At 48.3% G+C, this 13,220-nt stretch overlaps 1 protein-coding gene across 1 annotated transcript; it reads left to right on the top strand.

Moving 5' to 3' along the window:
- Positions 1-9,532: 9,532 nt before the first annotated feature.
- On the top strand, positions 9,533-10,892 carry LOC122368711 (cuticle protein CP14.6-like). The gene is made up of 3 exons (XM_043342919.1): positions 9,533-9,643; positions 9,988-10,112; positions 10,388-10,892. The coding sequence occupies exons 1-3, from the start codon at positions 9,635-9,637 to the stop codon at positions 10,707-10,709; spliced, it is 456 nt and encodes a 151-aa protein (XP_043198854.1). The 5' UTR covers positions 9,533-9,634; the 3' UTR covers positions 10,710-10,892.
- The last annotated feature ends 2,328 nt before the right edge of the window (positions 10,893-13,220 follow it).

Below are 13,220 nucleotides of genomic sequence, written 5' to 3'. Positions count from 1 at the left end.
TGGTAGTGTAAGTCCGACCAACATGTTACCAGATTTGAAGCTGTTACGTTACCTAAGTACCTGTTTTTACTGGCGTGGTGAATGTCACCTGGATTTTTGTTTTGAGGTGCAGACCTAGTAACTCTGACTACCATGGGTTTGAAGCTATTATCTATTCTGTTTTTACTGGCCTGGTGAATGGCGACTGATGTTGTCGTGGATGGCACTGAAACAAATTTGAGTGTTTGTACAGTGTTTTAATACAAGTGCTGAGGGCTGAAAGTTGTCTTGTTTAGAGTGGTGAAAGTTCAGGATGTGCCAGCCACCATGGTGGGTCAGAGTTAAATGTGTTGCAGTCAGTTCGGCTTCGGCAAGCACACGGATGGGCATACGCATCAAGACCTGCTCTGCCATACTTTCAGCCAATTTTACCTAGGTAAGTCTTTTCTTTTTTCTGCCAAAGCTATGACATTGTGCATTTCAGCACTGTGGCCTGTGTGTAGCTTTCAGGAAAGCAATTCTAAATAAAGCTCTGATAAAGTGCAAAATCAGCAATGCAGCCCTCTATTACATTTTCTACAACATCTTACTTGTTCCTTGCATGGAGAGAAAATGCAATGTTATGAATTCATTTATTCACATAATTTGACAAGCATGCAGTTACCAGCTACTATCACTGCACAAACAGAGCAGAAAACATCAGTTGATCAAACACAAGACATAACAGAAGTTTACAACATAGGGCTGCCGAACCTGCTTCCTCCCACCACAGTTGATGCCATTTCCTAGCTTGGCTTGATGTGAGCACTGAATAGCTGCTTTGTCTAATTACAGCTCACTACCATTCAACTTAAACTACTCTCTTTAAAGTAAGAGTGAGAGCGTTCAGTGTTCATAGCAGCTCGACAGACGACAGACAACAAACATCTTGACAAACCAACCAGTATTTGATTTGGCTAATGATTTATGTGCTTGTTGTATCATGGCCAAACTACTTTAACAGCAATAATCCCTGTTTCATCTTGATCTTGCTTTTATTTCCATTTGAACTCAGATCTTGAAACAATCATCTGAAGTGATATCAGATACTGGCTTCTGTTTCTCTTGAAAGCAAGTTAAAACAACAATGATAAACTAAGGCAGGAGATGTGAGTTGTGGCAGTAGATTTTTGATTCAACATATGTCAACCTTATATTGCTTGAGACCTCTGTGACAGACAAACAAATATTTATAGTTTTTTGATAGTTTGGATTCTTGGCTTGATTTAGCAGATCAGCTGTGAACCTTGACTTTGAAATCACATAAATGTCATGGTACCCGAACGAATCCTCGCATGACATTTCTTCGTAGCACAATTTTTCGTCCGCATTTCTTCGTCTACAAATCTTCGTCGGTGCATTTATTTGTCCCTCAATGCTTACTCTTGCATATATTTGCGTTGAAGAAGAAATGCGAGCCGATTTTCATATACCCTGGTGCGAGACAAAGTAATGCGATAGGTACGAATAAATGCCCTGACGAAGATTTGCAGACGAAGAATTGCGATACGAAGAAATGCCATAAGAATTGTCCTGGAATCCTTTATTGGCCATCATATATTGACCTTGATAAGATAAACGCATCATTCGCGCAATATTTGTCGCACTTTGATACCAAACTATTGCTTCCAAATGCCGACGTAAAGAAAACCTTTATGTGACGTCATAGAAACAGCGGATTTCCCAAAAAGTAAACAAAAATAAAAGTCTTATATCTCGAAAACGGGTGAATATTTTCCGGTAAAATTTGGTAGATGTTCATTTTCGCTCTTTGTGATTCACGCTACATCACTCTTATGCCAATTCATTAACTTTTTTGAAGGTGGGAGGGTCCCTTTAACTACTTTCAATGAGTCTCAACTCAAGATCATATCTGATTCTGAGGCCTGAGCCACTCATGCAAGGTCATGGCCTCCTCGTGGCCCACAGGTGGAATGTTTCACAGGTGGGATTAATCCTATTTTTGAGGTTGTACTGTTTGAATAATTTTATCTGATAAGTAAGAAGTAGTAACATTTGTCTCATTATCATGTAGAAAAAGTTTGATTAAAAAAAAACATGAATGCCTCTCGGAACTTGTGCTTTTGAATTTTCAAATAAGACTTTCTAGGTAATAATAAGAGATAGGTTACTATGCTACTCCTTAGTCCTTACTTATATTATAATTGTCTCTCAGAGTTACTTACAAATTTATCTGACATTGCACTGTTGACTGTTGAGTGTTGAAGATAGGTAGGTGTAAGGTAGGTACCTATGTACCTAGTCCTACTAGGTAGCTGCTTGAATCTTTGGTCAAGGCTACTATGCTGCTTAATACAATTGTGGTATGCGGCATATTCATTTTATCATAGCTTTGAGTCAAATAATCAACAAATGCCTATAGTGAGTCATGGGTTCAATGAAATAAGTTCAATAAAAATGTCGTGTGAGTCATGAGTTGATTTGAATCGATTCATCAAAATGTGTGAGTCATGAGTTGATTCGAATCATTCCGTTGGCTAGTTGCTCGAGTCATGAGTTGATTCGAATCATTTTATCGAGGAACTTGATGAGTCATGAGTTGATTCGAATCAATTAAATTTAACATCATGAGTCGTTTGATGAATCGATTCAAATTTCCAGACTCAAACAAAGAATCGACTCAAAAAAAATTTGAGTCGTTTACAAGTCTGCCTGTGACCTACTTCTCGAGACCATGTTTGGCTGGAATCGCGATTCGGCGTATGTCGGCTCGCATTAGCCGCGCGTTCCCAGTCTTTTCCGCGCACCGACGGGGGTCCGTGCCAACTTAGAACCGACGGGGGGCGATTGACCACCCCCCCCCCTCCCCTGAGATCTCGAGAAGCAAGATAGCGACAAGCGGTAAACGGTCTGGGATACGCACGGACAAGGTCTACGATTTTTACGAGGTCATTTTCAGGTCAGGTCAAAGATGACGTCACAGGGGTCAAAAGGTCAAGATGGCGGCGCTACAAATGAAGAGTTTTTCTCGAACAACTTTCGACGTAGCCAAGCTAGGAACAAACTAATGGCACCATCGTGATCCTCTCGTCAATCCGCATCGAATCATATAAATGTTGACCTCGAATGGTCAAGGTCAAAGGTTGATCTCAGGTCACGTGACCTCAAGGTCATCATGCATATCATTCGATGCGCCTTGACGAGCTGAACACAATGAGACCATCTGCGCGGCTGTATCTCGTTCCTGTAAGGAGTTATTGGTAAAAAAACTCTGGTGACCTTTGGTGACGTCATATGACCTCACAGCTGCCTAAGACAATGCATTGACTTAGGTATAATGGGGAGGCCGGGAAATTGACCTGACATTAGGTCAAACGTAATCAAAATTCCGAGATATACAAATTGCAGCTACCAATGACCTCATTACATCCTGCGACTTTCAAAGGCCTCAGTGTCTACTGTAGCCCTGACACGGTGAAAAAGTTGCAAAAAAGTGATTTGAGGTTGGGTCATTCGGAGTGACCTGGTGACCTGACCTTGAAAGTAAGGAGGTTTAAACTTGCATATTATGTGTAAACCGCTATTTACGAAAAACCTCAGGGGAGGGGCGGTTAACCGCCCCCCCCCCCCGTCGGTGCGCAGGCAGCTTGACCTTTAGTGACCTGGAGTAAAAAAAAAAATACACACGATACGAAATCAATGCAGTATAACCTATACCAAATAAAACGGGTGGCGTGGTAAGAAACGACTCCCCCCCCCCCCCCACCCGCTGAGCGATCGTTAAGATTGCGCCCTCCTTGGGTGAGGTGGCGCCCTCAAAAACCTTGGCACCCCTCCCCCCCCTTCGCTATTTTCTAAATACAATACGACATAGGCGCGGGAGCCGGGGGGGCAGTGGGGGCAGCTTGCCCCCCCAACTCTGGGGCCGTGGGGGCGGTGCCCCCACAGCTTTGAGACGGAATACCACACTTTTTTTGCAAATGTTTTCTTGTTTTGTTGAAAAAGCCGAGGGGTGAAAAATAAGTGGCCTAAAACCGGTGAGAAAACTAGATTTGGGGGTACCCTAGGTTAATCTCTATTATGGTGTGCCCCCCCCAGTCGTAAAGTAGTTCCCGCGCCCCTGCAATACGACGCTGGTTAACAGAGAGCACCACTGCGGTAATTACATAGCTAGCATTGCAAAGAACTGGATTTCGTAAATCGAATGGCCATGAACGGGTTCCTTCCTTTAGGAAACCAAATCTGTTGGAAGCCAAAAGTCACGCCATGTTTTGTTCAGGAATGAAGGTCCTCCATAGTCCATTTCAGATGCCAGACAGCGCGACAGTGGCGGTATTTATAGTCACCGTGAGTGGCGGCTGATGAAAGCATGAGTTCTTTTTTTGGGGGGGGGGGAATGCCTTATGGTCTGGAAAAAGTTTGGATGTAAATTTAATCGAAAACATTTGTAGTAGGTATGTATGCTGCGGAGTGCGGCAAGAAAGAGGTCACTGAAAGGCAGCCTGTAGAGCCAGAGTGGGGAGACCCATTAGAGAACAGCCGAGACCAGCAAGGTGAAGGGCTTGCATTTGTCCACTACTGCCGGCATAGCCTTGGCTTAGCTTGTAGCTAGCGTGTTCCTTGCATCTGTCATTCTGTAGCTGTCTTAGTTCACTATATCGGAAAACGGAAAGAAAAAGTGAAATTATTTTTCCCTCATCTAATATACCCCGGTCAACAGTGTTCGGTCAATTCTGGGACACCCTGTACTGCCCATTATCTTCCAAAGCAAATGCTGGACTTTGGGAGGGGAGGGGCGGGGAGGGACGAACAAGATGACAATGGGCATAATAGATAATGATACATTACCATGCGGAGTTGCAGGTACAGGCGTCATATTCCGGATTCCATTTCGATGCGGCCCTCTGAACCTTCTGACTTCTTTTGGCTTCTTGAAGGTCAGAAGGAGGCTGAAGCTGAGGTTGAAAGCAACGTGTACTCATTTTAAGCTCCATTTGAAGGAAAGTCCGAAGTCCGGCTTATTAAGTCACTCATTCGAAATTAAATCCGCCAAAAAAGTCGGCCCCTGACATCATGACATAGAAGTAATCTTGGGCCTAGCAGCTCACTCGTCACACAGCTCACACATTTGTCTGAAAGACCACCACCCGCGTGGTTTGATCACAATTCACAAACCACAATCGCACGTGGAAATTCCGCACCTCACACGCTCGCCGCCCGCCCTCCAGTCATGCACGGGCAACTGAAGTCAGCTGTCCCTCGGGCGCGCGCAAAACGCCCCGGGCGACGAATGAGACGCCGCGGCGGCCGCTGATTGGCCGGGACGATGTACACGTACAGCCTCCCCCTTCGGTTCACAGGCGGCAGCGGCGCTGGAGTGGGGAGCGGCCGAGGCCAGGGCCAGGGGGACCCAACAAGGCGCATGGGGGACCCTGAGGAGTGTCTTGAGTCTTGACAATCGGGAGCCGGGAGTGGGACTGGGACATGAACTAACATAAAATTCAACATATTGAAATTAATTACCTACACCCACTCTTGAAAGTACCGTGCATCGGTGCGTCGGATTCATAGGCGGGGGAGCCGGGGGGGGGGCAGTGGGGGCAGCTTGCCCCCCCCCCCAACTCTGGGGCCGTGGGGGCGGTGCCCCCACAGCTTTGAGACGGAATACCACACTTTTTTGCAAATGTTTTCTTTTTTTGTTGAAAAAGCCGAGGGGTGAAAAATAAGTGGCCTAAAACCGGTGAGAAAACTAGATTTGGGGGTACCTTAGGTTAATCTCTATTATGGTGTGCCCCCCCCCCCCCCCAGTCGGAAAGTAGTTCCAGCGCCCCTGGTCGGATTCATCAAGCCAAACCGAAGGAAGGCTGCTGCCTGCTAATATCAAGAGAGTCATCGAACCAGTCACCCTAACCCAGGTTAATTGGTTCGGTGCCACTCTCAATTCTAATTTCAGCAGCCTGAGCCCTCCTTCGATTGTGCTTGGTGGATTCGACGCACCGATGCGCGGTACGTTTAAGAGTAGACTGAGACTGTTCCGAGTCGATTGGGACGTCAGACCATAGGTAGAGCTTTTCCAGGGAAGTTGGTGCGGCAAAAAGTCGTCAAACCCACAATGTCCGATTATGAAGTTGAATAAAATGCCACACTGAATCAATTCCTATCATTACAGTCATATCATTTTGCATTAAAGGGACCCTCCCACCTTCAAAAAAGTTTATGAATTGGCATGAAATCGGTTTAGAAACAGCGAAAACGAATATCTACCAAATTTCACCGAAAAATATTCACCGGTTTTCAAGATATTAGACTTTTACTTCTGTTTACTTTTTGGGATCTCCGCTGTTCCTAGCGACTTTATTTGGAAGCAATAGTTTGGCAGCTGAAAGTGCGGCACTTGTTGCGCGCAAAGCAGCATACCTATACCACCGCGTGCTACAAAACGTTTTAGTCAAACATTTAAAAATCGTTAGATATCTGCGTTGACGTCACACATTCAGAGGGGTATTCCTATGCATTAGCCCCTCTGAATCAAAATGCTGCAATTTTGAAATTCAATATTTCCGATTTAAGGCATTTCTCGATGTTGTGAGTGCCGAAACCGGTAATTGTGAGCCAGGGACCCCATTTTGGCTATCTCAACTCAAATCTAATGTTAAGGTGGGAGGGTCCCTTTAAACAGACATTCCAATGCGAAAAAGATTAATTTGCAAAGCAACAAAGTCTTAGAAACCAGCTAAAGTTGGTGGGGCAAAACGCTTATTGGTGGGGCAAAATACCAAGTTGGTGGGGCAGCCGCCCCACCAACTGTATAGGGAGCTCCGCCCCTGCGTCAGACCGTCGTCGGACGGCGCTACTCTCACTGCACTCGGTAGATACAGCGCTGCGCATAACCGTCAAAATTCGCGATTGAGCTGTCTTGGAATTATTTGCCGAAACAAAGGTCCTCATGCAGGCAGGGCTGCGGAGTCGGAGTCGGAGTCGGAGTCGGAGTCGGAGTCGGAGTCGGAGTCGGTCGGAGTCGACAGTTGTGACCGGAGTCGGAGTCGGAGTCGGAGTCGATTTTAGAAACCCGAGCCGGAGTCGGAGTTGGAGTCACCGAAAATCTGTCGACTCCGCAGCCCTGCTAGGTCTGCGGAGTCGGAGTCGGGAGGGAGTCGGTCGGAGTCGACAATTCGGCCCGGAGTCGGAGTCGGAGTCGGAGTTGGTTTTTGAAAGCCGGAGTCGGAGTCGGAGTCGGAGTCGCCGAAAATCCATCGACTCCGCAGCCCTGCTTGCAGGGGCTCCGGCCTCCTCGACGGTTTCAGCATGGGGGGGGGGGGTCCGACCCAAAAAGATGTACATTTTTATAAGGGGTACGTGTACATCAGGCTTTTTATACATCAAATCATTCGTGGTACGGATTACTGTGACCTCCCCCCTCCCCTCCCCCCCCCCGAGCGGAGCGATTGGGTTTTTGTAGGTATTCACGATAATTTTAGCATCAAGGTTCATCTCCGCAAACAGAACACTTTTTACCTTATTCCAGAGCAAACCATCACTTGTCATTAGAACAAGAAGTAACAAAGAACTTCAAATAACTCGGCAGTATACGTGGGAGAGGCTCCCTTCACCTTCCCTTGTGGCAAAGATGACTTATTTTTCAGACTTCAAAGCGTCCGAATCAGTAACGGTACGTACCCAATGATGGAGACGCATTAGGTACAATATCGCTATCATAAATGTTCCTCCCACTTTTTACCTTCAAGCCCGTCCGTTGTCCGCAGGCTCTATTTCTCGGGCCGATCCAGCCTTGCAACAGTGGGGCGCCCGAGGCGTTGTCCAAGGGCGTTGTCCTCTGCGGGCGCGGCCGTCGCGGGTCCAGAGATGGTGCCGTTTCCCACCAGCCCTTATCAGTTCTCCGTCCAGTCGTCAAACGATACACTGGCTCGCAGAATGACAAGGAGACGTGGGAAAGAGCGGGCGGCTGCCGAGTCGCCGGTGAGGGCGGCTGTCGGGCGCACTGTCTCTGTCCACCGGTTGGGGTGACGCCCTGCCTGGCGGGCCCGGGCCCTCGGAGACTGTCGGACGGCCGCCCGCCGGCGTCCCGTATCGACCGCTGGAGCGTCGCTCAGCCTCCAGCGGCGGGCCCAGCGAAGACACAGCGGGCTGCTGCCGCCGCCCGCCGCCGCCGCCGGCGCCGCCTGGACGCGCCCCTGACGCCGACGCGCTCGGCCCGGGCCGTTCCGTCGAGATCGACGGCGGCGCGCGCTGCGCGGAGCGACGCGGGAGGTGTCTGCCGCGGAGGGCGTGTGACGTTTCACGCTGGGGGCGCCCTCTGCGTCGCCACCGCGGCCATCGCGACAGTTCAGCGGGGCGCGGCAGAACGGACGACCATAGCTTATTACCATTATTACCTACCATAGTTCATTAGTTATACAAGTCCTTCCCAGGTCAAATGTAGGTATAGGTACATGTTATAATCGATTAAATGTAATAAATTAAATGTATGAATTATGTTAAATATTAAATGAATTAAATGTAATCAAAATCGATCCGTCTAATTCGGAGCGAATCACAAGTTCGTAAGCAAACGCGATTCTCGGGATGTCGTCTAACTCGGAATGTCGACAAATAAAAATAGGTATGTACAATGCGTAAATTGCATGGAAGAGCAATGCTTTGCCTAATCCAATCAATTTTATCGTAGGGGCGTTAAAATTGATATATTTTACTATGCATACCTGTACCTATATTGGTATCAAAAATGAAAATGTAACCGTCGGCATGCATGTTCATTGTAGCTGCCAAGTATGTAGGTATAGGTGTAGGTACCGAAAACGCATCATGCAATGCAACAAAAAAGAAAAGAAAATACATGCAGCTTACATATTCGACTGAATGCATAGAGGCTTTGTTTCGCCTCCATTGGCTCCTCCTTTTGGCTGATGTTATCAATCATTTTTCGTTCGCTTGACACTATAGGTATACCTTTTCATATACCTGCATCATACATTCATGTATTCCAACTTGGTACTGTAAATGTGTTTACAGTTCACAATACGACACTTTTTTCCCACTGCAGTTACAGTACGTACACTTCACATATGAAGTGAGCGGTGATTAACGGAGCATACGAGTATCTATGTACAACTTTACATGCCTACGTATACGGGGATCGTGACGGGTCACCAGGTAAAACGGTGATCGAAGCGACTCACTCGCTGAACGGAGATTGGAGCGAGTCACTTGATAAACGGTGACCGGGACGGGTCATGCTTAGTGAACGGTGACCGGGACGGGTCACTCGATAAACGGTGACCGGGACGGGTCACTTAGTGAACGGTGACCGGGACGGGTCACTCGATAAACGGTGACCGGGACGGGTCACTTAGTGAACGGTGACCGGAACGGGCGGCCGGGTGGACGGTCACACGGCAGGGTTCACGTGCACCGATCGCACCGATGATGGCCGGCGGTTCCCGTGCGGAGACTGACCTCGCCGGTACCGGCGGCCCCGGTGGGATGTCCCAACCCAGCCCGGTGCCGAGGACCAGCGGAGGACACCGCGGTACACCTGCCAACCACCGGTATAAAGCGACACAGCGGTGGGAGGAGGGCACAGTTCGCTACTGGTCAGATCCAGGACAACAGATCGGTCAGATCCAAAACAACAGACATGAAGCTGGTGAGTTGGGCCACGAAACGGCGACCTTAGTAATGATGCACTGTTTTTCCAAAGCAGTTTAATGTATAATTATATATGTACTTAACTTATGCCCTTACTTTCTCCTCCTTCTTGGACTTCAGTAGCTGGGCTCATATTGTTGAAATGGAGTCTAGCGATATTCTTAGACGCACGATTTTGAAGAAGAACGTTGATTGGGTATAGGAGTGCAATATGACAATGAAGTCTTACACTCGCTATATAATTCTCTCAATTATAATACTCTCAATTAGCTCATGCTGGTTCAATAATTTGATAAGTTTTTTTTTAAGGTATGCAATAACAACCCCTCTGTACCGTTTCAGCTCGTGTTCGCCGCCGTGCTGGCCGTGGCCGCCGCCGCCCCGTCGGAGCTCCCCTACGAGAGGGACATTGTCGAGATCCTCCGACAGAACATCGACCACAGCGACGACCAGTCCTACCAACACTCGTGAGTGGCAATCGGACCGGCCTACTCCCCCCGGGTCTGCCAATGGAGGCGCTTTGGCGGATGGAAACATTCATGTCTCCCAATGCCCATCCATTGCCTCTTTTCATAATTCTCGACGAAATAATTGGTGCTAACTTCTTACAGTGCAATTATTTCCTGCTCTTCGCAAGCAAGTTTAATTAAACCATTATCCATTCAATATATTCAATCTCATTCTCATTATACTTCAGTCACTACACATTGTGTGACCCTTGCTGTTCATCTCCCTCCGCCAGTTTCGAGAGCGAGAACGGCATCTCTGTGTCCGAGTCTGGCCAGCCGGAGGATGACGACAGCTACAGCGTGTCGGGCCAGTTCAGCTACACTGCCCCCGACGGCGTCACCTACACGGTGGTGTACTCGGCCGGCGAGCAGGGCTTCCAGGCGCAGGGCGACCACCTGCCCACACCGGTGCCCACCGAGTACCCCACCCCGGAGGTGTCGGAGGAGGAGGAGGAGGAGGAGGAGCAGGAGGAAGAAGAGGAGGAAGAGGAGGAGGTCCGTGGGGAGCCTCAGTACGAGCGTGTCATCGTTGGCTACCGGCCACGATACAACTAGGTCACGTTTGAAACCACGACGCTTCATATGTTTGGAAGATGTTAATATGAGTGGATGTAATTGTTCCTTCCTAATTCCTTTTGCGTATTTATTCGTTTTTTTTTTACCAACAATTAAAATCGTCTTGTGTCGCTGCTTATCGCCCGCAGCAATGACTGCATAATACATATTTTCGATATTCGAGCTGATAGTTTAGGCACTGTGAGCTGCATGACATCAGCTAGCCCGAGCCTGTGAGCTGTGGGCTCCGGACGCCGCCCAACCCGACACTCTTGGTGTGAACGTCTAAAACAATGCCTGCGTCTTAAATGCATACCTATGATGGGATTGAGTGCCTAAATTTAATTCAGCTCTAATGCCTATTACAAAGTGCGGAATACCTATAGGTACCTAGGTACTGCTTGACAGATGCGGATTGCGGAGGGGACCCTACGCCACGCAGAGCTTTTTGCGCAGGCCCTGTCCCCTGACCTCTTCCGTGCGGCTGTGACGACATTATTACGGCTGAACTGTTCTGCATGTTGATGATGCAGGAGGAAAAAGACATCTAACTAAAGGGCCCCCAATTTGAATTCCCCATCCAAGGCGAGTAGGTACGTTACGTATGTACAGTCCACAGCAGAAGTAATGTGGGGTTTCAGTCATGGGTATGTTCTGCTTCTAAAGCTTAGGAGCGATTAGCCAGACTACAATGAAACTTTGAATGTAGGTTATATGTATCGTCACCCTTGCAGCTGCAACTTTAGCCATTGACCTCTTCTTTTCGATCACTCCGCATTAAACAATCGCCAGTCAAAGCCAACCGTTGAGGTTGGTAAAACCCTACATTACTTTAGCGGTGGGCTGTATGTACGGTTCTCCAGGGTATTAGTCGTTGGTCGCTCGGCGAGCGGGAGGGCAACCAGTTCCGCCCCTGTATCGCGTGACCCCTTGCTCCGCCCAGTTACGCACGAGCGTACTCCACGCCGCGTAGTAGCGTGGGGAGGGGAGGGTTAGAATGGTGGCATGTGTAGAGGCTAGAACCGGTTTCCACCGCCATGCCACCGCCCAGCGACATGGAGCGGGGTCAGTGACCAGGGCGCAGGGAAAGGTCAGAGGTCAGCTATAACGTAGAACTTTGTGTCTCCCTCCCCTCCGCGTGTAACGACCGCACGACAGCGGCCGGCCGCCGATCAGGCTTGACATGTCAAGGTCACCCGCAGTCAACGGGCTCAGAGGGTTGGTCGAGTGCGCGTCCGTGGCCGACGACAGTCTCGACCATGTGCTATGGTGCCGATAGACTAGCGTGGGTAATAAGTTTTTGTTCAGTGCATATGACTGCTGGGGTGTGTCATCTTGATATGATGCTTTGTAACATGTATGATACGCTTAAAACCTCGCTGGCAGTGGCCGAGAGGAGAGGGGGAGGGGGGAGGCGGGTGCCGCCTCCACATGTATATTTTTGTTGATAGCTGCGAGAGCTGAAATTTGGCAAGCCTGACCTTTGATTCAAGCTGAATTTTTATGACAGCAGCTGTATTTTCACCCTCGCCCATATTGGTGTTTTGTCAGCGTCTACCGTAAAGGGGGGAGGAGGGTCCGTTGGACCCCTTTGCCGTTCAGCCCCTAATCGAGCTAGAGCTTCGCGGAAAAAGAGCGTGTTGCCCGTGACGAGAGGAGGCCGATGATACCCAATTTTAAGGTCCTAGGTCATTGGTTGACAGGTCAATATAACTCAAAAGTCGGGGAATCGGGACCTGTTAGAGCTTCGTAAAGTGAAGCTGTTATAGGGTTTTGCGGGGTGCTGATCACGAAATTCAAGTTAGTTTTGATCACAGATGATGTTTTTGTGCATTTAGGCCAGGTCAGGTCAGGTCACATGTTACGAGGGAACCAAAACCACTTCTTAAATGTTCAAACGGTTTCTAAATGCGAAATCAACTCCGAAATCTACCCTAGAAACATGTAGAACTCGAAAGAGTGAACAAAGGTCATCAAAGGTCAGTGACCTGACTGACCTTCAGGTGACCTTGATACCCACTAGAATCCATGGGATCAACCTTTCACATGTTTGATAGCTTAAAGCCACAAAAAGACAATAAAACGCGCTCTACTCGAAATACGCCAAAACGCGATTCCGGCCAAACATGGTCTCGGAAAACAGGTCACAAGTCAAAGGTCTTTTGAGTCAGGGTCATGCAAATTATAGGGTAGGCGATATATTGATTAACTCGAGGGTACTGAAAGTTTCGTCGCAATCAGCCGCTTTTTGCGCGAGTTATTTGCGAAAAACTGAGGGTAGGAGGTCTGTTCGACACCCTCCTACAAGTGCGAAGGTTAAGGTCAGGCCGTTGACCAATGACATCAAAAGTGAACCTCTGTAAGGTCCCAAAATGTCGCGACGTCGCAGCACCTTTCGTGCCAGGGGACTTTTCAACGGGGAATGAAGCTTATATGATCTAGTACTATCTCCCAGAGGCCTCACAACTTGTATGCAGCTATCTCATATTTTCTTAAGAGTCACCTGAAGTC

This window comes from Amphibalanus amphitrite, unplaced genomic scaffold, assembly GCF_019059575.1.
Source record: "Amphibalanus amphitrite isolate SeventyFive unplaced genomic scaffold, NRLGWU_Aamphi_draft 000969F_arrow, whole genome shotgun sequence".
In the NCBI taxonomy this organism is placed as follows: Eukaryota; Metazoa; Arthropoda; class Thecostraca; order Balanomorpha; family Balanidae; genus Amphibalanus; species Amphibalanus amphitrite.
The sequence above is the reverse complement of the archived record's forward strand: the minus strand, read 5'-3'. Positions and strand labels throughout refer to the sequence as shown.

What these genes read in the sequence shown, in the direction of transcription:
- LOC122368711 (XM_043342919.1), top strand. An exon ending in GACCAGTCCTACCAACACTC is followed by an intron (nt 10,113 to 10,387) that starts GTGAGTGGCAAT and finishes TCCCTCCGCCAG; the next exon opens with TTTCGAGAGCGAGAACGGCA.